The 23,816-nt window shown below is 38.9% G+C and overlaps 1 protein-coding gene and 1 non-coding gene across 2 annotated transcripts; one reads left to right on the forward strand and one right to left on the reverse strand.

The window, feature by feature from the left end:
- Positions 1 to 12,066: 12,066 nt before the first annotated feature.
- Positions 12,067 to 12,699, reverse strand: LOC122318797 (the record flags this gene model as incomplete). The annotated part of the gene is made up of 2 exons (XM_043136430.1): positions 12,067 to 12,534; positions 12,580 to 12,699. Coding segments are annotated over 2 exons (588 nt in total), but the record flags the coding sequence as incomplete, so codon positions are not given.
- Positions 12,700 to 13,634: 935 nt separating this feature from the next.
- LOC122274912 lies at positions 13,635 to 13,741 on the forward strand. The gene has a single exon (XR_006228448.1). It is a non-coding gene; the product is annotated as a small nucleolar RNA R71 (small nucleolar RNA).
- Positions 13,742 to 23,816: the final 10,075 nt, after the last annotated feature.

The raw sequence follows: 23,816 nt of genomic DNA on the forward strand, positions 1-23,816 counted from the left end.
AAGGGTTATACATACACTTTTACTGATACAAGAGCTAATAGTGAGTAGGTTATCAAGTAACACTCCTCAATGAGTGAAATAAGAACAATAAAATGCAAACTCTATCTCTCTCAAAATGAACAAGGCTTAAGGCTCAATGATTAGATAAGAGAGATTAAAAGTTTCAAATGAATCTTGCAAAACTTGCAATGATATGTGTATGCTCTTGGTGTTCTATATTTGAAGATCTCAATTGAGCTATTTATAGGCATATGAGACTTCATATTCAAATTTGAAAAGATTCACATGTCAAAGATAATATCATTCACTTTTCAAAAAATTTAAATAAAAGTTTCTTATTATCAAAAACAACATCATTCACTTTTCAAAAAAATTCAAATAAAAGTTTCTTCTTTTTCAATAACTACATTCATTTAGTAAAACTAATCTTTTTACTTTTTGCATATGATAAAAGGAGCATTGTTTACTATTCAAAATTTTCAACCAAAATCATCTACCTTTTTCATAAGCCAAAAGGAGTATCAATCACTTTTGAAAATATTCAAATAAAACATGCACACGTGAAAGATGACAATCAATTATCTTTAAAATTTTTAAAATTTAAACTTTTAATCATGTCATGCACATGTAAAGGAGGACAATTAATCATCTTTAAAAATTCAAATTTAATTTTCAAAAAATACCATGTACATTTGGAAAATGTGATTTAATGCTTTATGAGAAAATATTAATTTTGAGCCTTAATCCTAATTTTGAATTTTTAAGAGATTTACAAAATTAATCTATAAGCTTTAATGCGAGATTGTTCACTTCTTGCTCATACTTGGTTTCTTGTTATGCTTGACTCTATTGTGTAGAGAAGTTGAGTTTGAGACTTTTTTATTCTTTGAATTCATTTGTTATTGTCAAAATCAATATGTAGATATATAATTACAAGAAACTTGAAACTTTGGGTTCAACAATCTCCCCTTTTTTGATGATGACAAATACTTAATAGAACTTTGAAACCTGTATTAACTTAAGCTCCCCCTGAGAATATGCGTAACTTTTTTACACAATAGATAAAATTAATTTCAAGCATATATAACAAGCTTAATAATTCAAAAAATGTTAATGTTCTTGTTTAAGACTTCTCCCCCTTTTGGTATCATTAAAAAGGATCCGTAGTAAGTAAATAGACTGATGAAAATGATGTGTTAGTAGAAACTGTAGATAGTCAAAAAATTGGAGTCTCATGTGACCAACAAGTGCTATAAAACCTTGAGGCCTAACTCGATGGATTTAGTTTGGCTGGAGATTTAAATTGCTTGATGTTGTTGGCAAATGGGGATTGATTAAAGTTTTGAAGGCTTTGTTTTTATATTTAAGAATGACCATTTTCATCGATTGTATACCAAAAAAAAAAAGAATCTCACATTACTCATTGTCTTGAGTTTTTTTTTTTCCTAACGATAGTATGGCCAAGCAACTCTCTTCCATTAATGTTCCAGACTTGAATCAAGAACCCTTACGCCTCAACCACTAATTTTTTTCTCATGAGGCCATCAATACCATGATAGGAGTAGAGATCCATTTTTATGGTAGGGCTGATTCTGAGGCTGTTGTAGAATCAAGAATGCTCAATGCTCAATATGCTGTCTCTGTTATGACCATGTCTAGGAGGTTAATGGTGAGAATGTGTGAGGTTGATCATCCTAACAACCAAATATCTTATTTACGAGAGAAGCTTGCTAATAAGGATAGAGAGAATAAAAGGTTAAAGTAAAAAAAAAAAAAAAAACAAGGAGTTGAAAAAATTTACAGACTGCTATGCTCATGATCTACAACCACTAATAGAGAAGCTGGAGAGTTCAAATATAAGGTCAACATCAGCAGATAATAGCATAGGTTCATCGTTTATGAGACAAATAGGGATAGCTTGAAGTTAATCTCATTGGTTTAGCAAGAAAACTTTTGACAATATACGTCTAGCATATCTTGTAATCTTTTACTAAATAAGATTTGAAGAAATGATAGCTTGTCTTGTTTTTTATGCTATCTCTATAAAATCAATCTTAAATTCCATCTAATTCACATTAAATTTTCTTTACATCTTTATAACTTATCTGCATTCTTTCAACATTCTCGCTTTAAACTTTCAATTCTTTTCTCAATGGCTCATTCTTCTAACACTCCTCTAGATCCATCCATGAGATATTCTACATCTCAATCTCCTATCTTTTCTACAGCTGCCATTGGTGCCATGCTGTAGTAATAAAATAATAATTTGGCTAATAAGTCAGACTCCAATGCTATCTACAACTTGGTGAGTCTTAGGACTCGCTACTCTTCACCTATGGTTGCTTTTTCCCAATGGCTACAAGCTAGAACTCATGAGGTGGAAAAGCTTAATGAACAAATTATTTTACTCCAGTGAATTGTTCAAGAGTCTCACACAAGCGAATGAATCTTTCGGCAAAAGAATAAATAGTTGAAGTCCATATTAGACTCTTTATTCCACTTACAAGTTCCCATGGATAGGGATAGCATGATATTGTATGAAGAGAATGAGTGTCTCAAACATGAGGATAAGAACCTCAAGTTTATGTAAAAGTATTTTTTTTAATAAAAAAAATTCTCCCTACTTTTACTGACTCTAGTTTATCTCTTAACAAATATTCATAGAATGTATCATACATATTTCTCTTCTAATCATGCAAAGTCTATCTTCTGGTGAAAGTTTTGTAAAAATGTCTACCAATTGATCGTGTGTGATTGTGAATTCTAGTGTAATATCGTCCTTCTGTATATGATCTCGAAGAAAATGATATCTAATTTCAATATGCTTAATTTTAGAATGTTGTATTGGGTTCTTTAAAAGATTTATTGCACTTGTATTATCACATTTGATTAGTATATGATTGTACATGAGTTTAAAATCTTCAAGTTGTTCGGTTGTTACTTCATGTAAAAAACTTGAGCACAATAACCACCCACAGCAACATATTTTGCATCAACGGTAGATAATGCAACAAATTTTTATTTTTTACTAAACCATGAAACAAGTGCATGGCCTAAGAAATAACATGCTTTACTAGTGCTTTTTTGATCAACTTTGCAACCAGCATAATCTGCATCTGAGTAACTGATTAGATCGAAAGAAGTGTACTTAGGATACCAATTTCTAGGTCAATTATACCAATAAGATATCTAAGAATATGCTTAATGCAGTCAAATGAGATTCTTTTGATAATGATTGAAAACGTGCACATAAGTATATACTGAACATAATATCTGGTCTACTAGCTGTCAAATATTATAAGCTACCAATCATACCTCGATATGCCTTCGAGTCAACTAGCTTACTAGTTTCATCCGTATCAAGTTTAGTGGATGTGCTCATTAGTGTTCCAATTTCCTTAGCACCTCCCATCCCAAGCTTTTTGAGTAATTCCTTGATATATTTTGACTAATTAATAAGTGAAATGTTCTACTTTTTGCTTGCTTGATTTGCAATTTGAGAAATAAAGTAAGTTCTTCCATCATGCTCATTTCAAATTTTTCCTGCATACGCTTAACAAAACCTTGGCACAAATTTTTATTAGTAGTACCAAATATTATATCATCAACATAAATTTAAATCAATAGAATATCGTCATTTTCGTGTTTAGTGAAAAGAGTTGTGTCTATTTTTCCTCTTGAAAAATCTTTTTTAATCAGAAAACTGCTGAGTCTTTCGTACCAAGTTCTAGGAGCTTATTTGAGTCCATATAGTGTTTTTGTAAGTTTGAAAACATAATTTGAAAACAATATGATTTTCAAAACCTTGAAGTTGCTCAAGATATACCTCTTCATTTATAAAACCATTTAAAAAGACACTTTTAACATCCATTTGAAAAAGTTTAAAATCTTTATAATAAGCATATACAAGTAGAATTCGAATACTTCTAATTTTGCAACTGGTATTTATGTCTCATCGTAATCGATTCTTTCTTCTTGATTAAAACATTGGGCTATAAGTCGAGTCTTATTTTTAGTAATGACTTCGGACTCATCTTTCTTGTTTCTAAAAACCCATTTTGTTCCAATAATAATATGACTTTTAGGTCTACAAACAAGTGTCCAAATATCATTTCTTTCAAATTGATTTAGCTCGTCTTTCATAGCTAGAATCCATGATTCATCAAGAAGTGCTTCATCAATATTTTGGGATTCAATCTGAGATAGAAAAGTAGTATGATTGCAAATATTTCTAAGAGATGATCAAGTACTTACACCTCATGAAGGTTCTCCCAAAATGTGTTCCATTGGATGATCTTTCATAAATTTTCACTATTTGGTTGTATCTTGTATTAAATTTTGATGATCTTTCCTGATGTCTCCATGTTGGACTTCCTCTATTGTGTTCTCTTTGTTGAGATTGAGACTTTCCATATTATTTGTACCTCCTGTTTCTTTATTAACGAATTTCTTGTTGAGTAGATAATTAAATTCATCAAATACTACATGCATAGATTCTTGTATAGTCAAAGTCTTTTTATTGAATACTCTATAAGTTTTACTATTAGTAGAATACCCGAAAAGATACCTTCATCAGATTTTGCATCAAACTTGCCTAAATTATCCAAGTCATTCAAAATAAAACATTTGCATCCAAATACGTGAAATTAACCAATGTTTGGCTTTTTCTCATTCCAAAGCTCATAGAGGGTTTTATCTAGTTTAGAACTTAGCATAACTCTATTTATAACATAACATGCAGTACTTACCGCTTCGGCCCCAAAGTAACTAGGCAAGTTGTTCTCATTGAGTATTGTTTTTGCCATCTTTTGAAGAGATCTATTTTTCCTCTCTACTATCTCATTTTGTTGAGGAGTTAGAGGAGTAAAAACATTATGCACAAAACCATTTTCATCACAAAAAGTTTCAATATTTTTATTAACAAACTATTTCCCCTATCATTTCGGATACTTGAAATAGTATAACCCTTTTCATTTTGAATTCTCTTGCATAACTTGGTAAAAACATTATGTGTCTCATCTTTATGAGTAAGAAAAATGATCCAATTATATCTAGAGAAATCATCTACAATAACAAATGTGTAATATTTTCCTTATAGAATTGCAACTTTATTTGATCCAAAATGATCCATGTGTATCAGTTGCGGTGGTCTAGTAGTAGAAATATGTTTCTTGGTTTTAAAAGAAGTTTTTGCTTGTTTATTAACTTGGCATGTATCACAAATTTTGTCTTTAAGAAAATTTACTTTTGATAAACCTCTCATAAGTTCATTTTTTGAAAGTTTGGAAATAAGTTCCATGTTGGTATGACCTAATCTTCTATGCCATAGCCAACCAATTTCATTTTGAGCTGGAAAAAAAAGCATATTGTGAAACTATTTTTTCAAATTTGATTCTATAAACACTGTTGCTTCTAAAAGCAATAAAATAAATATTGCAATCATTCGAAATAATGCACTTATCTGTTTCAAAAGTAATTGTAAATCCTTTATTACATAATTGACTTATGATCAAAAAATTACATAATTGGCATCCTTTCATGCATATTGTTTGAGTTTTATATGTTTTTATCTAGTGATGTTTGGATTTTACTTACCTGCAGCACCATTTTTTGGTTTCGTAGATTTTAGGAAGAGGAAGAGACTGAGCCCGAGGATGTGGCTCCGCCGGAGTTCTGGGTTAAAGTGTAAGTTTTGTTGTTTGGTTTAAAACTATATTTGTGCTTTGTAATATTTTATTATGTATGTTTTAAACTGCTTTGTATTAAATTAAGAAAAATTCTGGTACTTAGTTATTGACTTTGCTATTCGCTGCGTGTTTCTCGTGCACATTCGTTGTTTATGCACACACTTAGCACTCGTCGATAGGGTGGTGACCCGTGATGTCATTATCCGGACGTCTCGATTTTTCCGTGTCTGTGCGTGGGGATTTGAGGGCTTTGTAATTTCTTCAGCAGACTGGAACTCGACCGCAAGCATCCTCAGGTGTTCGTATGGGAGGACGAGTGCCAATTTGTGGAGTTTGTAATAGAGCTCATGAGGGTGAGTGTTGGCTGAGTGGTGGACCCCAGTGTTACCGATGCGGCCAAATGGGATATATTGCTCGTGAGTGCCCCGTCAGAGTTCAAGGAAGCCGTGGAGGTAGACGCGGTGGAAGGACAAATCCAAGACAAGCAGTGTAAGCCCGAGTTTATGCTGTCACACCCGGAGATGTGGATGATGAGGCACCAGCGACCCATGATGCTGGAGTAATTACAGGTATGGATTTAATTTAATTTTATGTTGGATTTGTTTTTTTGGTGTGCTTTGATTTCTTTGTGTATTTGGATTTCATGGGTTATGTGTTTGGTTCAGGGAGAGTCCGTTTATATGAGTTTTATGCTTGCGCTTTGTTTGATTCGGGTGCTCCACAGTCATTTGTATCTTCCACGTTTGCGCGGATGTGTAATTTGGTCACGGAACCTTTGCCGAAGTCATTGGTAGTTACCCAATGGTGAAATGGTGTGGTGTTCCAAGGTTACTTTGGGATGCCCATTAAATTTTGATGGGAGGTTCTTGGATGCTGATTTGGTGGTGTTCAAGCTGTTGGATTTTGATATCATTCTCGGGATAGATTGGCTATATCGATATTCTGCGAGTATTAATTGCAGAAGTCGGGTAATTACCTTTCAGCTTCCAGATGGTGATCGTCTGGAATTTGCGAGGAGTAAGCTAAAAAAAAAGCCAGTAATTGTATCGGCAATTCAAGCAAAAAGAAAGATTGCATGGGGAGCGAAAGCCTTCTTAGTTCAGATGGTGTCTATGCCGTCTGAGAAGAAGTCTTTGGTAGACATTCCCATTGTGGGAGAATTTCCGGACGTGTTTGTGGATGACTTGTCTGGGCTACCCCCTGTTCGAGAAATGGAGTTTGTTATAGACTTGGAACCTGGAGCAGCTCCTGTACATAAAGCTCCTTACCGCATGGCACCGGCTGAATTAAAAGAGTTGAAGACTCAGTTGCAAGAGCTGGTAGATAAGGGGTTCATTCAACGAAATACTTCACCGTGGGGTGCGCCAATTCTATTTGTTAAAAAGAAAGATGGAACCCTCCGTATGTGCATTGATTATCGGGAATTAAATAAGGTGACCATCAAGAATAAATATGCTCTCCCACGGATCGATGATTTATTTGATCAGCTTCAAGGAGCAGTTGTGTTCTCGAAGATAGATTTGAGGTCGGGATACTACCAGTTGAGGGTCAGAGACAAGGATGTGCCCAAAACTACTTTCAGGTCGAGATATGGGCATTATGAATTTAAGGTGATGCCATTTGGATTAGCCAATGCCCCTGCTACTTTCATGGATTTAATGAATCGAGTAGGACCTTATTTGGATTCCTTTGTGGTAGTATTCATTGATGATATTCTGATTTATTCCCGAGATGCTGAAGAGCATGTGTATCATCTTCGTCTAGTTCTTGGGAAATTGAGAGAACACCAGTTATATGCCAAGCTTAGCAAGTGTGAATTCTGGTTGGAGGAAGTCAGATTTCTTAGGCATGTGATTTCCCGAGACGGAGTGGCTATTGATCCTAGTAAGGTGGAAGCCATTTTGTCATGGCAGCGTCCGACTACAGTGTGCGAGATCTGGAGTTTTTTGGGACTTGCCGGATATTACCGAAGATTTGTGGAGGGATTTGCTCGCCTATCCGGACCTCTCACAGTTTTGACTCGGAAGAATGCAGAATTTGTTTGGTCAGATAAGTGTGAGAGAAGCTTCCAAGAATTAAAGAGCAGGTTGACGATAGCACCAGTGTTAGCACTCCCAGAACCGCATAAGCCATTCGTAGTCTTCAGCGATGCGTCTAAATTCGGATTGGGTTGTGTCCTTATGCAAGAAGGACGGGTTGTTGCTTATGCATCTTGTCAGCTAAAGGACCATGAGAAGAATTATCCGACACACGATTTGGAATTGGCTGCGATTGTTTTTAATCTCAAGATCTGGCGACACTTTTTCTATGGGAAAGCTTGCGAAGTATACACTGATCACAAGAGCTTGAAGCACTTGTTTTACGTGTATTTTCACTGAAGGGTTGTTTTTAATTTAATTAATAGATTGGTTTATTTATTTTAAATTATTTTGTTTTAAATTGGTTTTTAATTTTTTTGATGTTGTGTTTAATTTATTTAGTCGTTTTACGATTTTTAATATCGTTTTCGACGGATCTGTTTCGGTTTCTGGAGTGAGGACTGAACCTCATTTCTTTTCCCTCATCTTTTCTTTTTTCTCTTTTCTTTTTCTCTTTTCTTTTTTTTCTTCTTTCTCTTTTTCTTCTTTTTCTTTCTTTTTCTCTTCCTCCCCGGTTCTCCCCCGCGCGACACTCTCTCTTCTCTCCCTCACACCGTTCCGTCCAACCGCCCAGACCCACCGCCGCCGGCCACCGTGAAGCACACCACCACCACCAATCTCTTCCCCTCCCTCCGGTGAACCACCCCACCAACTTTTATCCCCAACCGTGCCGCCGTTTAGCCGGAAACCATCATTAAGCCGCACGGTTTTAGCTCCGATTTGCCGCCGTCACTCCACCTCCGGCCACCACCTCTTCACCACTTCATCACTGACCGGTGCAAAACTGCAAGTGCACAGTATCGTAGTTTTATAGTAAAGTAATAAGAAGAGTATCGTCCTCAGGGATTGGTACCTTACTCTTGCCAAATACCAAAATTATGCTAATCTCAATTCTATCTAGAGGAATCGCTAAGGTTTTTGTAGTAGCAAATAAAACTAGATCAACTCAAGAGAAATAAGCAAAGAAAGTAAAACTGATGTTTGAAGATCAAATTCAATAGGGAAGAAAACTTCTAGGAAATCGATTTCACCATAATTCTTCACTATACTTTTCTCATCCAGCTAATTTAACTTAAACCTCTTTTGTCTATTAGCAAATCTCTAATTCATCCAAAAGCCTCTTTCGATAGTCAATTGGAATTGATTCTAGTTTATCAATTCACACAAGAGTATGCAAATTAAATAATCAAGAACGCAATAAGACCAATGATTTAATTACTACACAGGTTCATACAAGTCTTTCGATCTCTATACTTACCTATGCTGAAATATCCAAGATCTACCCTATGATTCCCTCTTTCGATAGCAAATCACAAGATTAATAATCATCTAATCAATGGCCAGTTAATTAGAAGCATTAAACTCAGAATAAATCAGATAAACAAAGAGAGAATTGCATTAAATTAGCATGGACAAACAAGCATAGTTCGGAATTAGGTTACATCGTTTTCCTAGAAAGAAGAAAATTTAGCTCATACTAGAATTGGAATTCAACATAAACGAATTCACCATAATTGTTCTGAGAAGATGGGAAGAAGAAAATAAACACTGAAAAATCCTCCTTGCAGCCTCAACTGGTCGTCAAAAGCTCAAGAGAACGATTCAACGCCTTTCTCCCGTCCGTGCTCGTGTATGAATCCAACGTACGTGCAATAAATTGGAATTCCGTCTCCAAAACAAATGATTTGAATCCCTCTAGCTATGTTTTTCTCTCCCAAAGAGTGTTCTCCAGTCAAAAACCGCGGCTCTAGAGTGAAGAATGGCCTTTTATATGGTCCCACGGCGGAAAACCTAAAATCTGTCAAAATACGATGTTCGCTCGAGCGGGGTGTCGAGCGCGCGTCGAGCGTTCGACTCTGCCTGATTTCGCTCGAGCGTCCTATCGAGCGCACATCGAGCGTTCGACTCTGCCTGATTTCGCTCGAGCGGCCAATGTCTCCGCTCGAGCGATCTTCGTTTTTCAGCAACCTGCTCGAGCTCCCTGTCGAGCGGCAGTCGAGCGTTTGAATCTGCCTGAATTCGCTCGAGCGGCCAAAAGCCTCCGCTCGAGCGAACTTGTAAAATCTGCAATATGAAATTTTGCAATCCATGAAATACCCCCAAACTTACAACTTTGTTTGTCCTCAAACAAAAAGAAAAACAAATGATAGTTTAGGCAATATCAACTCGACCCCAAAGAGAAGTATCATCATTCACCAAAAACTTGACCGGTGCAAAACTGCAAGTGCACAGTATCGTAGTTTTATAGTAAAGTAATAAGAAGAGTATCGTCCTCAGGGATTGGTACCTTACTCTTGCCAAATACCAAAATTATGCTAATCTCAATTTTATCTAGAGGAATCGCTAAGGTTTTTGTAGTAGCAAATAAAACTAGATCAACTCAAGAGAAATAAGCAAAGAAAGTAAAACTGATGTTTGAAGATCAAATTCAATAGGGAAGAAAACTTCTAGGAAATCGATTTCACCATAATTCTTCACTATGCTTTTATGAATTTAGATTTCACCTCTAGTATCTTACTCTTTTAACATCAAAGATAGCAAGAAAATCAATCAAAAATTTTGCAATTTGTCAAGCAAGAGTTAGGCGTTTACTTCAACCTAAAGCTAAGACCTTGAGTGTGTGTGTGATATAGTCAATTTAACCTCAAACCACCTGCAAACTCAGATAAAAGTAGAACAACCAAAATCAGAAGAATTCTCTTAAAACTTAACCCCATAAGTCCAATTTTCAGAAATCCTCTCCACTAATGTAGTCAACACCAAAATCAAAGATCAAAAGGTCTTTATTAAGGTTGTAATGATAGGCCACAGGGTGAGGGTTAAGAAAGAACTGGATATGGGAAATTAAATCAAACTGGGAAAATACTTAGTGAAAAGAACATTAAAAGAGAAACTCACATGATTCAAATCATAGCTCTTTCTTGGCAATATGCTCATACTTGTGGCATTAAAATTGCTGTAATCACTGATGTAATACCAACACTTCCCTTAACAAAATTTGAGGTAATTCACTTTCCGCTTGGCGACTTCTTTTTCTTTTCTTTTCTTTTTCTTTTTCCTCTTCTTCTCTCTCTCTTTTTTTTTTTTTTTTTTTTTTTTTTTTTTTTTTTTTTAAACACTTCCTTTCTTCTTCTTCTTTTTCTTTGATCAAATAGAGCAAACATAATACGTTTCATCATGAAACCAATTTTCTCTTTTAAATGTAACTCTCCACCAAAGTATTTTCTCAAACTATCAACGGTAGATTCATTGTTTTTCAGGCTTAGAGCGGGCATGGTTTATGTAGTTTAAAGAATCAATAAAGGCTCATGAAGGTTCAAGGGGGTTGACTATGGAAACACACCATGTAATGATGGCATGACATTTAGGACGGCTGGGAAAGCTTTTTGGTTATGCCAAAGAAACGCCTAGATCATTTCTCTAATATTTGGTCTCAACTAGGATTTCGCCTCAAGGACCCATCAACGGATTCTAGAGCAAAGCAAAATCGAACCTCCCTCTTTCAATTAATTCAACTTCTTCTCTTCATAAGCAAAATGGAATAAGAGAAAAATGACTATGTGCTCAATTGTGTTCAAGGTCAAAGATTTAAACCAAAGTACCCACAAAACTTCACTTGACATAAAAGAAATTTTTGAAAATTTTTCTCAAAACCATCTTCAATCACAAATTTCAGAGTCATAGAGAATTCAATCTTACTCCAATGCATGCTTGGTAAGAGACTCAAACAACCCATCAACAACCCAAGACTTAGAAAACAAGAGGATCAAATGATTATAGGAGTTTACACCCCCAAACTTAAACTAAACAATGTCCTCATTGTGATGCAAAAGTAAAAAGGATTGAAGAAATAAAGGAACTTCCCTGGTTTCGTGGTGAACCTTCCGAGGTTTTAAAATTTTCCAGCTCTTTATTCTTGCTAAATAAACCTGCATCAAAAACCAATTTATTAAAACTTAAATAAATAAAGATAATAAAATAAATGAAAGAAAGAAAGATAGATCTATGGGTTGCCTCCCATAAGCGCTTGTTTTAAAGTCTACAGCCAGACTTTTCAATCTTCCTCAATCGGGATCTCTAAGAGGAATAAGAGTACAGTTCCTCTCCACTTCATTGCTAAGTGATGTATCTTGCTGCAAGGCTCGTTCTAGGTGATTGGCTGGTGCATCTTCTTTAAAGGCCTTTTCTTCACATTGCTTAATGTCATCAATCCGAAAACAAGTGCTTGGCTCTTCTGGAATTCTCATGGCTTGGTAAATGTTGAACATAACTTCTTCCTTGTTCACTCTCAATGTTAACTCACCCTTTTGAACATCAATCAAAGCTCTTCCCGTAGCCAAGAATGGTCGCCCAAGAATTAGTGGGACTTCTTCATCTTCTTCCATGTCTAACACCACAAAATCAGCAGGGAAGATAAATTTATCCACTTTTACCAATACGTCTTCTATGATTCCCCGTGGATACTTGATGGACCGATCCGCTAGTTGCAAAGAAATTGTTGTAGGCTTCATCTCTTCAAGTCCTAATTTCCTGCAAACAGAAAGTGGCATAAGATTAATGCTAGCACCAAGATCACATAAAACTTTATCAAAAAATGAATTTCCAATAGTGCAAGGCAAAGTAAAACTCCCCGGATCTTTCAATTTTTGAGGCAATTTCTTTTGAAGAATGGCACTGCATTCTTCAGAAAGCTTCACTGTTTCAAACTCCTCCAACCTTCTCTTCTTGGAAATGATGTCTTTCAGGAATTTGACATAGTTTGGCATTTGTTCCAAGGCATCTGCAAAAGGAATATTAATGTGAATTTTCTTAAAGATATCCAAAAACTTAGAAAATTGCTTATCTAGTTTTTGCTTTTGAAAACGCTGAGGGTAAGGAAGTGGAGGAGCAAGAATAGGAGGATTGTCAGGAAATGAAATTGTAGGAGCAAAGTCGGTCTCCTCTAGTGTATCATTGACAATCTCATCTTCTTCTACTTTATTCTTGCTTTGGCCAATGTTCACAGCTGTAGGGGTGGACTTGCTCTCCTTCAATGGTGACCTCTCTATTTCTTTTCCACTCCTAAGTGTGATGGCCTTGCATTGTTCCTTTGGATTCACTTCAGTGTTGCTGGGAAAAGCTCCTCTTTGTTGGGCATTGATGGTAGTGGCTAGTTGCCCAATTTGCACTTCAATATTCTTTATAGCAGCTCCCATATTGCTACAATGAGTCTCAATGTTGTCCAACCGTGAATCAGTCTTCTTAAACCTTGCATTGGTCTCCTGAACAAAGGAAACCATGGCATCCTCAAGTGACATCTTCTTCTCGCTTGGTTGGCTATCAAATCCTGGAGGATGCTGAGGTTGCAACACATTCTTGGTATTTCCATATGACAAATTCTCATGATTTCTAAGCCCTGGATGATAGTAATTTGGCATAGGATTACCACGATAATTGTAGTTCCGATTGTTGACATATTGAACTTGTTCTTGACTCGCCTCATTGCTTGGAACTATCATACTTGTAGATGCTACATATTCTGTACTTTGTGGTATCCTTTGTATTTATCAAGGCTGAAATCTGATGAGATAGAGTAGCTACTTGAGCGGAAAGAGCTGCTATCGGCTCCAAGTCATGAATTCCAGCAACCTTCTTAGCCAAAGTCCTCTCAGTTGGCCATTGATAGTTGTTTGAGGCCATTTCCTCCAAAAGTGCAGCAGCACCTTCAGCTGTCTTCGACATCAAAGTTCCACCAGAAGCAGCATCAACTATAGTTCGAGTTTGCCCATTTAACCCATTATAGAACATCTGAACTTGCAACCAATCTGGCAATCCATGTTGTGGGCAACGTCGAATCAAGTCCTTATACCTTTCCCATGCTTCATAGAGTGACTCAAAATCATTTTGCTTGAATTGGCCAATCTCACTCCTGAGTTGGGCTGTTTTGGCAGGAGGAAAGAATTTAGCAAGAAACCTCTCAGCCATGTCCTGCCAACTAACGATGCTTCCCGGTTGTAGAGATTGTAGCCAACCTCTAGCCTTGTCCCTCAAAGAGAAGGGAAACAATCTCAGTCTAATGGTGTCTTCAGTAACACCATTGATCTTCACAGTGTCACAAATCTCCAAGAACATTGCCAAGTGAACATTGGGATCATCAAGTGGTGATCCACTGAATTGGGCCTGCTGCACCATGCTAATCAAAGCTGGTTTGAGCTCAAAGTTGTTGGCATTGATTGGCTGGCGCATTATGCTCGAGTAATTTCCATTCACAACTGGCCGTACATAGTCCTTCAAGGTGCGTGGTAGTACCTCACGATCTTCTTCAGCCATGACTAGTATCTTATTTCTTCTTAGTGATCTAAGAGTTCTTTCAATCTCCGGATCAACAGGAATAATATCACGAGATCTAGCACGGCGCATCCAACGTCAAAAACACACCTGTAGAACAAATTAAAACAAAATTCTAAATTAAAACCAAGATTACTTTGTATCGATATTGACGAAAAGAACAAGAATAAACCAATCCCCGGCAACGGCGCCAAAAACTTGACCGGTGCAAAACTGCAAGTGCACAGTATCGTAGTTTTATAGTAAAGTAATAAGAAGAGTATCGTCCTCAGGGATTGGTACCTTACTCTTGCCAAATACCAAAATTATGCTAATCTCAATTCTATCTAGAGGAATCGCTAAGGTTTTTGTAGTAGCAAATAAAACTAGATCAACTCAAGAGAAATAAGCAAAGAAAGTAAAACTGATGTTTGAAGATCAAATTCAATAGGGAAGAAAACTTCTAGGAAATCGATTTCACCATAATTCTTCACTATACTTTTCTCATCCAGCTAATTTAACTTAAACCTCTTTTGTCTATTAGCAAATCTCTAATTCATCCAAAAGCCTCTTTCGATAGTCAATTGGAATTGATTCTAGTTTATCAATTCACACAAGAGTATGCAAATTAAATAATCAAGAACGCAATAAGACCAATGATTTAATTACTACACAGGTTCATACAAGTCTTTCGATCTCTATACTTACCTATGCTGAAATATCCAAGATCTACCCTATGATTCCCTCTTTCGATAGCAAATCACAAGATTAATAATCATCTAATCAATGGCCAGTTAATTAGAAGCATTAAACTCAGAATAAATCAGATAAACAAAGAGAGAATTGCATTAAATTAGCATGGACAAACAAGCATAGTTCGGAATTAGGTTACATCGTTTTCCTAGAAAGAAGAAAATTTAGCTCATACTAGAATTGGAATTCAACATAAACGAATTCACCATAATTGTTCTGAGAAGATGGGAAGAAGAAAATAAACACTGAAAAATCCTCCTTGCAGCCTCAACTGGTCGTCAAAAGCTCAAGAGAACGATTCAACGCCTTTCTCCCGTCCGTGCTCGTGTATGAATCCAACGTACGTGCAATAAATTAGAATTCCGTCTCCAAAACAAATGATTTGAATCCCTCTAGCTATGTTTTTCTCTCCCAAAGAGTGTTCTCCAGTCAAAAACCGCGGCTCTAGAGTGAAGAATGGCCTTTTATATGGTCCCACGGCGGAAAACCTAAAATCTGTCAAAATACGATGTTCGCTCGAGCGGGGTGTCGAGCGCGCGTCGAGCGTTCGACTCTGCCTGATTTCGCTCGAGCGTCCTATCGAGCGCACATCGAGCGTTCGACTCTGCCTGATTTCGCTCGAGCGGCCAATGTCTCCGCTCGAGCGATCTTCGTTTTTCAGCAACCTGCTCGAGCTCCCTGTCGAGCGGCAGTCGAGCGTTTGAATCTGCCTGAATTCGCTCGAGCGGCCAAAAGCCTCCGCTCGAGCGAACTTGTAAAATCTGCAATATGAAATTTTGCAATCCATCAATCACCGACTCCATGCCGTCCTAACCCACCCATTTCCGGCCTCAATACGTCGCCAGAACAGTCTCCACGAGCTAGCTTTCCGATTTGGGTATTTTGGCCTTCCTCCGCCGTTTTCGCCGCCACCCACGGCCAAACTCCACTTCCACTAGCTTGATAAACATCCCTAGACCATTCTCTATCAATCTCGAGCTTTGGTTTGTCCCCGTTCAAAAGTGGGTATTTTACAACCCACGGCCACAGTGAAATTTCACTGTTACGTTGCTTTTCTTCCGCCGTTTGCAACGCCGCGAGCTTTCAAAAAATACCATATAGCGCTGTAAGTATTTTCTAAACCCTACTTTTAGATTTAAATATATTTTGCTCATACAATAAATATTTGCTGTTGGTTGGCTGATTCCAGACTTAGTCCGAGGAGTTCGGGGGTCGGATGGTTTGAGGACGGAATGCTTGGTTTTTGTTGTTTGTGATTGCTTGGTTATTTGAGTCATGAGGCGTGGGCTACATATTTCATACATGTGCATTTTATTTTAATTGAGAAAATCGTGTTTTGTTGGCGTAAATGGTTTTCGGGTGCGTGTGTCTCACGAGCCCAAGCCGGGATGGGTTATTATCTAGGTGGAGCTCCTCTGGTCACTTGGGAGTGGATTATACTGAGTGACATCAGGGCGACGATCGGATCGCACGATATGGTAACGCTGTCGTGTCGACTCCATGGTCCTTAGAGTGGGAGGGACTAGGGGAGATTATGGTGCATGCATAATTGAATCGTTTTTATGGTTTTCAGATACGGGCCATTTTCTTGAAAAATGGCGAGGATGTGTTGAGGCTTTTGATCCATTTTCTGAGAAAATGGTGGTTTGGGCCATCATCTGGGATAATGGCAAGACTTGGTTTTAAGCGTTATGTTTTTGGGCCAAATGAGATTTTTGGCGTGTGTGGAAAAATATGATTTTATGGGTTTTGAGCTTTGGCATCCTTTCATGCATATTGTTTGAATTTTATATGTTTTTATCTAGTGGTGTTTGGATTTTACTTACCTACGGCACCATTTTTTGTACCGTAGATTTTGGTACAGAGTTCGAGAAAGAGGAGGAGGCCGAGCCCGAGGATGCGGCTCCGCCGGGGTGCTGAAGTTAAAGTTTAAGTTTTGTTGTTGGTTTTAAAATATATTTGTGCTTTGTAATATTTTATCATATATGTTTTAAATAGCTTTGTATGAAACTAAGAAAAATTCCGGTACTTCGTTATTGACTTTGCTTTTCGCTGCATGTTTCTCGTGTACATTCGTTGCTTATACACACACTTTGCACACATCGATAGGGTGGTGACCCGTGATGTCATCATTTGGACGTCTCGATTTTCCCGTGTTCGTGCGTGGGGATTTGGGGGTGTCACATTCAGTTTTTGATATTCGGGTAACTGATTTTGAAGAATTGAAGACTCTTCAAAGGAAGGATCCGAAGCTGCTGGATATCAAAAAAAGAGTCAGAAAATCTCGAGGGCTGTTGCATTATAGCATGGATAAAGATGGAATACTTCAGTTTCGAGATCGCAGAGTGGTCCCCAAAGATTCAGAATTCAAGGAGCGGATCATGGCAGAAACTCATGCGGCCCCTTATTCAGTTCATCCCGGCAGTACAAAGATGTACTGGGACCTAAAGAAAAATTATTGGTGGGATGGAATGAAGAGGGATATTGCCTTGTATGTTGAGAAATGCCACACATGCCGTCAAGTCAAGGCCGAGCATCAAAGACCCACAGGTATGCTCCAACCCCTCCCTATTCCTGAGTGGAAGTGGGATGACATCACGATGGACTTTGTAGTGGGCTTGCCGAGGACGCCTAGTGGGAAAAATTCTGTTTGAATGATTGTTGACCGGTTAACGAAGAGTGCTCATTTCTTGCATGTTAATAACACTGATTCCTTGGGTAAGTTGACACGCTTGTACATGAAAGAGATAGTGTGGCTGCACGGCATACTGAAGAGTATAGCATCGGATCGAGACCCAAGGTTCACGTCTCAGTTTTGGAAGAGTTTGTAGGCAGCATTAGGTACTAAGTTGAAATTCAGTACTACATATCACCCGCAGGCAGACGGCCAATCAGAGCGCACCATTCAGACCCTTGAAGATATGATGCAGGCATGTGTCATGGAATTTCAAGGGAGTTGGGAAAACCACTTGCCGCTTATAGAGTTTGCATATAATAATAGCTTCCATGCGACCATTCAGATGGCTCCCTATGAAGCTCTTTATGGGAGGAAGTGCAGATCGCCTTTGTGTTGGGATGAAGTCGGGGAGAGTAGGATAATTGGACCCGAAATAATTCTAGAGATGCAAAGCCAAGTTCGGATCATCAGGGATAAAATGGCAGCAGCTCAGAGTCGTCAGAAAAGCTACGCTGATACCAGGAGGATGGAGTTATCTTTTGAAGAAGGTGATTGGGTTTATCCCAAAGTCTCTCCCATGAGAGGAGTTAAGCATTTTGGTAAGAAGAGGAAACTGGATCCGAGGTATGTCGCCCTTTTCAGATTCTGGAGAAGGTAGGGTCCGTCGCCTATAGAGTTGCTTTGCCAGAATATTTTGGGGACATTTATGATGTCTTTCACGTATCGTCCTTGAAGAAGAGCTTTGGACAATAAGAGCCATGCTTTGTCAACCCAAAGAGTATTCAGTTGCAACCGGACCTTACTTATGAGGTTGTTCCGTCGCAGATCATGGATTGGAAGGAGCAACAGTTGAGGTCCAAGACGGTACCTTTGGTTAAGGTGGCATGGGGAGATCCATTAGCTCAAGATTTCTCTTTAGAGCGAGTAGCGGATATGAGGGAGCAGTACCCATACTTGTTTGAGTAATGATGGTACGTTTCTTAATCTTGGTCACACGTGGTTTATGTGATATTATGTGGCTTGTTTCAAGTTGGTGTTTGATCTTACAAATTTCGAGAATGAAATTTGTTTCTAAGGGGGGAGGATGTGATTACCCGCTTTTACATGTATTTTCACTGAAGGATTGTTTTTAATTTAATTAATATATTGGTTTATTTATTTTAAATTATTGTGTTTTAAATTGATTTTTAATTTATTTGATGTTGTGTTTTATTTATTTAGTCGTTTTACGATTTTTAAAATCGTTTTCAGCAGACCTGTTTTGGTTTCCGGAGTGAGGACTGGACCTCATTTCTTTTCCCTCATCTTTTCTTTTTCTCTTTTCTTTTTTTTTTCTTCCTTCTCTTTTTCTTCTTTTTCTTTCTTTTTTCTCTTCCTCCCCGGTTCTCTCCCGCGTGACACTCTCTCTCCTCTCCCTCACGTCGTTTCATCCAACTGCCCAGACCCACCGCCGTCGGCCACCGTGCAGCACACCACCACCACCAATCTCTTCCCCTCCCTCCAGTGAACCACCCCACCAACTTTCATCCCAACCGTCCTGCCGTTTAGCCGGAAAACCATCATCAAGCCACACGACTTTTGCTCCGATTTGCCGCCGTCGCTCTACCTTCGGCCATCCCCTCTTCACCACTTCATCACCGACTCCTTGCCGTCCTAACCCACCCATTTCTGGCCTCAATCCGTCGCCAGAATAGTCCCCACAAGCTAACTTTCCGATCTGGGTATTTTGGCCTTCCTCCACCGTTTTCGCAGTCACCCACGGCCAAACTCCACTTCCACTAGCTTCATAAACATCCCTAGACCATCCCCTATCAATCTCGAGCTTTGGTTTGTCCCCGTTCAAAAGTGGGTATTTTACAACCCACGGCCACAGTGAAATACGTTTGCAACGCCGTGAGCTTTCGAAAGATACCATATAGCGCTGTAAGTATTTTTCCAAACTCTACTTTTAGATTTAAATATATTTTGCTCTTACAATAAATATTTATTTGTTGGTTGGTTGATTTCGGACTGAGTCCGAGGAATTCGGAGGTTGGATGGTTTGAGGACTGAGTGCTTGGTTCTGACTATTTGTGATTGCTTGGTTACTTGTACAATGAGGCGTGTGTTGCATATTGCATACATATGCATTTTAATTAAATTGAGAAAATCCCGTTTTATTGGCGTAAATGGGTTTTGGGAGCGTGTGTCTCACGAGCCCAAGCCGAGATGGGTTATTATCCTGGTGGAGCTCCTCTGGTCACTCGGGAGCGTAATATACTGAGTGAAGTCCCCTGAGTTGTCGCTAGGCGACGACGGGAGCGGGGGCTAGGGGATGCTTGGCTACGAATGCGCCGGGCGCGGAACTGGGCATTGCTCTACGCACTGACTCTGTGGCCCTTCGTTGGCGAGGGCTAGAGGATGCTTGGCTACGAACGCACGGGGCACGAAACTGGGCATCGCTTGTTTAGGTGTCACACGTGTGGTCGTTACCTGCGGTGTGGCATAGGAGCCAGGGTGTGCGGATGACCCCTAGGGGAGGTCATGGTGCATACGGATCAATTGGTTAATGGTTTGAGTTTGATATGGGCCAAATGTGACTTTTGGCGTGATATTTGGAAAGGTTATGTTTTTGGGCCAAATGGGATTTTTGGCATGTGTGGAAAAATATGATTTTATGGGTTTTGAGCATTGGCATCCTTTCATGCATATTGTTTGAGTTTTATATGTTTTTATCTAGTGGTGTTTGGATTTTACTTACCTACGGTACCATTTTTTGGTTCCGTAGATTTTGGTGCAGGGTTCGAGGAAGAGGAGGAGGCTGAGCCCGAGGATGCAGGTCCGCCGGAGTTCTGAGTTAAAGTTTAAGTTTTGTTGTTTGGTTTAAAACTATATTGTGCTTTGTAATATTTTATTATGTATGTTTTAAACTGCTTTGTATTAAATTAAGAAAAATTCTGGTACTTAGTTATTGACTTTGCTATTCGCTGCGTGTTTCTCGTGCACATTCGTTGTTTATGCACACACTTGGCACTCGTCGATAGGGTGGTGACCCGTGATGTCATTATCCGGACGTCTCGATTTTCCCGTGTCTGTGCGTGGGGATTTGGGGGCGTCACACGAGTTGTCTCCAAATGTCACGTGTCATTCTTTTTTAGATTTAAGATCAAAGAATTTAGTCTTGTCTTCCGTCATATGTCTTGAACATCCACTATCTAAAAACCATTTATGTTTGCTTGTAGATGACTTCATGCATACCTATAAAAATAATTAAAATGATTTTTCTTGGTAGCCAAGTTCTTTGGGTCCTTCATTTATTAGTATTAGAAGAAACAAAATTTTTAGCTACCCATATGCCCTAATAGTCATTGTATGTTTTCTTCTAATTGGACAATCATGATAATTATGATTATTTCTATTACAAAAATTGCAAATAACATGTGGCATATATGAATAACTTGAGTGATTGTAATGGTATCTTTCTTTGAAAAAATTATTTTTAGGAAAAGATTTTTGAATATTGGATTCTGATTTAGAAGGATCATCAAAGAAGTTTTTATAAGGTTTGTATTTTTGTTTTGGCATATATCTCAATCCTGTCTTGTCAAAAACACATATTTAATGCGAAGTGTTTGCCAAAAATAGTGTTTGCCTTAGTCTCTCACTGGTTGAGAGTGTTTTCTCTAGAATAGAGTACGTCCTCTTTGTTTTGGCTCTTTTGCTGGCTTAACAGAGAGTGCTATGGAAGAAGAACTATCAAGGCAGTGGGAAAAGCTAAGCTTAACAGAAAAGGAAAGGCAGGGGGTGTCTCTATGTCCTCATAACAGGCCAACAGCTAGCAAACAAGTCCCTTCTTGCCTAATGGTAATGATAATGGCCGAGAAGATCATTAACAAGGAGGCTTTTAGGAACACTATGGCCAAGATTTGGAGATGCACAAGCTGGATCCAGTTCTCGGAGGTGGGTCCAAACAAGTTCCTGGTCGAGTTTAATAGTGACCAGGATATGCAGAGGGTGGTGGAAGGAAGACCGTGGGCTTTCGATCGGTGGCTACTGTGTCTACAAGCATATGATGGATCTAAGTCTATTAACGAGATAGCTTTTAACAAAGAGGAGTTCTAGCTGCAAGTCTACGATGTGCCTCTCAGTTGCATGACACATGAAACAGGTTTACAACTCGGCAGTTATGTGGGAAGAGTGCTAAAAGTCCACGCAGATGACAGAGGTATTAGTTGGGGGAAGTTTTTATGTATAAGGGTTGAGGTGGACCTCACAAAAGCTCTGTTAAGGGGAACTTTTTTAAATGTGGAGGGAAAGAAGTGTTGGGTGCCATTCAAATATGAGAGACTGCCGTCAATATGCTTCAAGTGTGGAACCATCAAACATAACCATCTAGCTTGCTTGAGTGCAACCAGAGAGGGAGGAAACCAACAATATGGGGCCTGGCTGAGGGCGCCGGCTACCAGAGACAGTGATTTGCAGTTAAAGAAGTATGGGGAAGCTGTGGATTCAGAAGGTCGACAGTATACTCAGCAATGGAGAAGAGAGACAGAGTTCAGGGAAGACATCCAGGGAGGAAATCCAGCTGTCACGAATGGGGGACAGGAGAGGAACTTAGCTTCAGACAGGCTGGACTGTATGACAGCCGACAGAAGTGACACACAGGGGGCAGGGAGGCTAACTAGGCAAGACAATTTCCTCAGACAAGAGAGCACACAAAAGTTGGCGGGAAAGGGTGTCCCTCCAATTAACCCTCCAGAGGCTCCCTATAAAATACTTGATAGGAGGCATGAGGAACAAACAAGGCCTGCAGGAGAAGTACACACTCCACTGACTGCTAAAGGGGTAGTACAACATGGGATAAATGGTAATGAGACCTCAACTGACCTAGTTACACAGATTCATTCCATAGAGAACTTTCTGTCGGACCAACTAAAAGCCTTGAATCAACCAAAGAAGGAACCTACATGGAGAAGACGAGAAAGAAATCTGAAAGTTGAAATTTTTTCACCAGGACAGGAAGGAAGTCTCTCAGGAGTGTCACATAGAAAAAAGAGAGCCATAAGTCCAGTTCTAAAGAGAAGCAAAAGAATTGCAGCATCCTGTGCAAACCATAGCAAGAACAAAAAATTAAAAACTGAAAATGAGGGACTTGAAAACAATGAATTCACAAGCATGGTGGAGGCTGGTTCACAGCCCCACCAAGACCAATGAGCTTCATCAGTTGTAACTCACGTGGGCTTGGGAACCCACGGGGAGTTCGAGTGCTTCGAGACTTGGTTCGAAGAGAAGATCCCACAATCTTGTTTCTACAAGAGACAAGACTGAGTGTCACCAGAATGGATAAAATCAAGTATATTCTAGGCTTTCCAAACTGTTTAGCAGTGAGTAATGACGGGGGAGGGGGAGGAATTGCTCTCCTATGGAAAAACAACATTGATCTTAAGATTATCCAATACTCAAAGTCTCATATCCATGCTGAAATTAAGGTGCAGGAGGGTAGGGAAGTTGTCTGGTACTTGACTGGAGTATATGGACACCCAGAAGCTGCTAGAAGACATGGTACTTAGTCTTTATTAAAGTCCCTCATAGTACCAATAGGCTGTGCTTGGCTGATAATGGGGGATTTTAATGAAATTCTGCACATGGGGGAGAAAAGGGGAGGAAGATACAGACCTGAGTGGCAGATGGAGGACTTCAGTGATGTGCTAGTCGAGTGTAGACTACTGGACTTGGGGTTCTGTGGACCCCAATTCACATGGTGGAATGGGAGACAGAAAGAACACAGTGTGTCCGAAAGGCTTGATAGATTTTGTGCTAATCAAGAGTGGAGTTCCCTATTCTCTATGTGGCATGTTTCTTATGTGCCAGTTGCCTACTCAGACCACCTTGTTGTTATTTTGAAACCCCAAGCTGACCCTAGTCTGGGAAATAGAGGACCTGGTTTTAGGTTTGAGGCTATGTGGACTGAGACAGAAGGGTGCAAGCAGGTGGTGTCTTCTACCTGGGACCTAGTGGAAGGGGAAAAGGATATCTCTTTACTTATGAAGAAGATAAAGGGGTGCGGGGAGAGGCTTCAACAGTGGAACAAGAATAGTTTTGGTCATGTGAAGAGACACATTGCTAAGGCCCGAGATAAGTTGAACCTGTTGTACCAAACTGACCCAAATTGTCTGAGAACAGAAGAACATAAGAATGCAAAGGCTGAAATGCAAACCTGGCTGGAGAGAGATGAAATCATGTGGAGGCAAAGATCGAAGGCACTGTGGTTAAAGG

Source organism: Carya illinoinensis, chromosome 8 (assembly GCF_018687715.1).
Source record: "Carya illinoinensis cultivar Pawnee chromosome 8, C.illinoinensisPawnee_v1, whole genome shotgun sequence".
Classification (NCBI taxonomy): domain Eukaryota; kingdom Viridiplantae; phylum Streptophyta; class Magnoliopsida; order Fagales; family Juglandaceae; genus Carya; species Carya illinoinensis.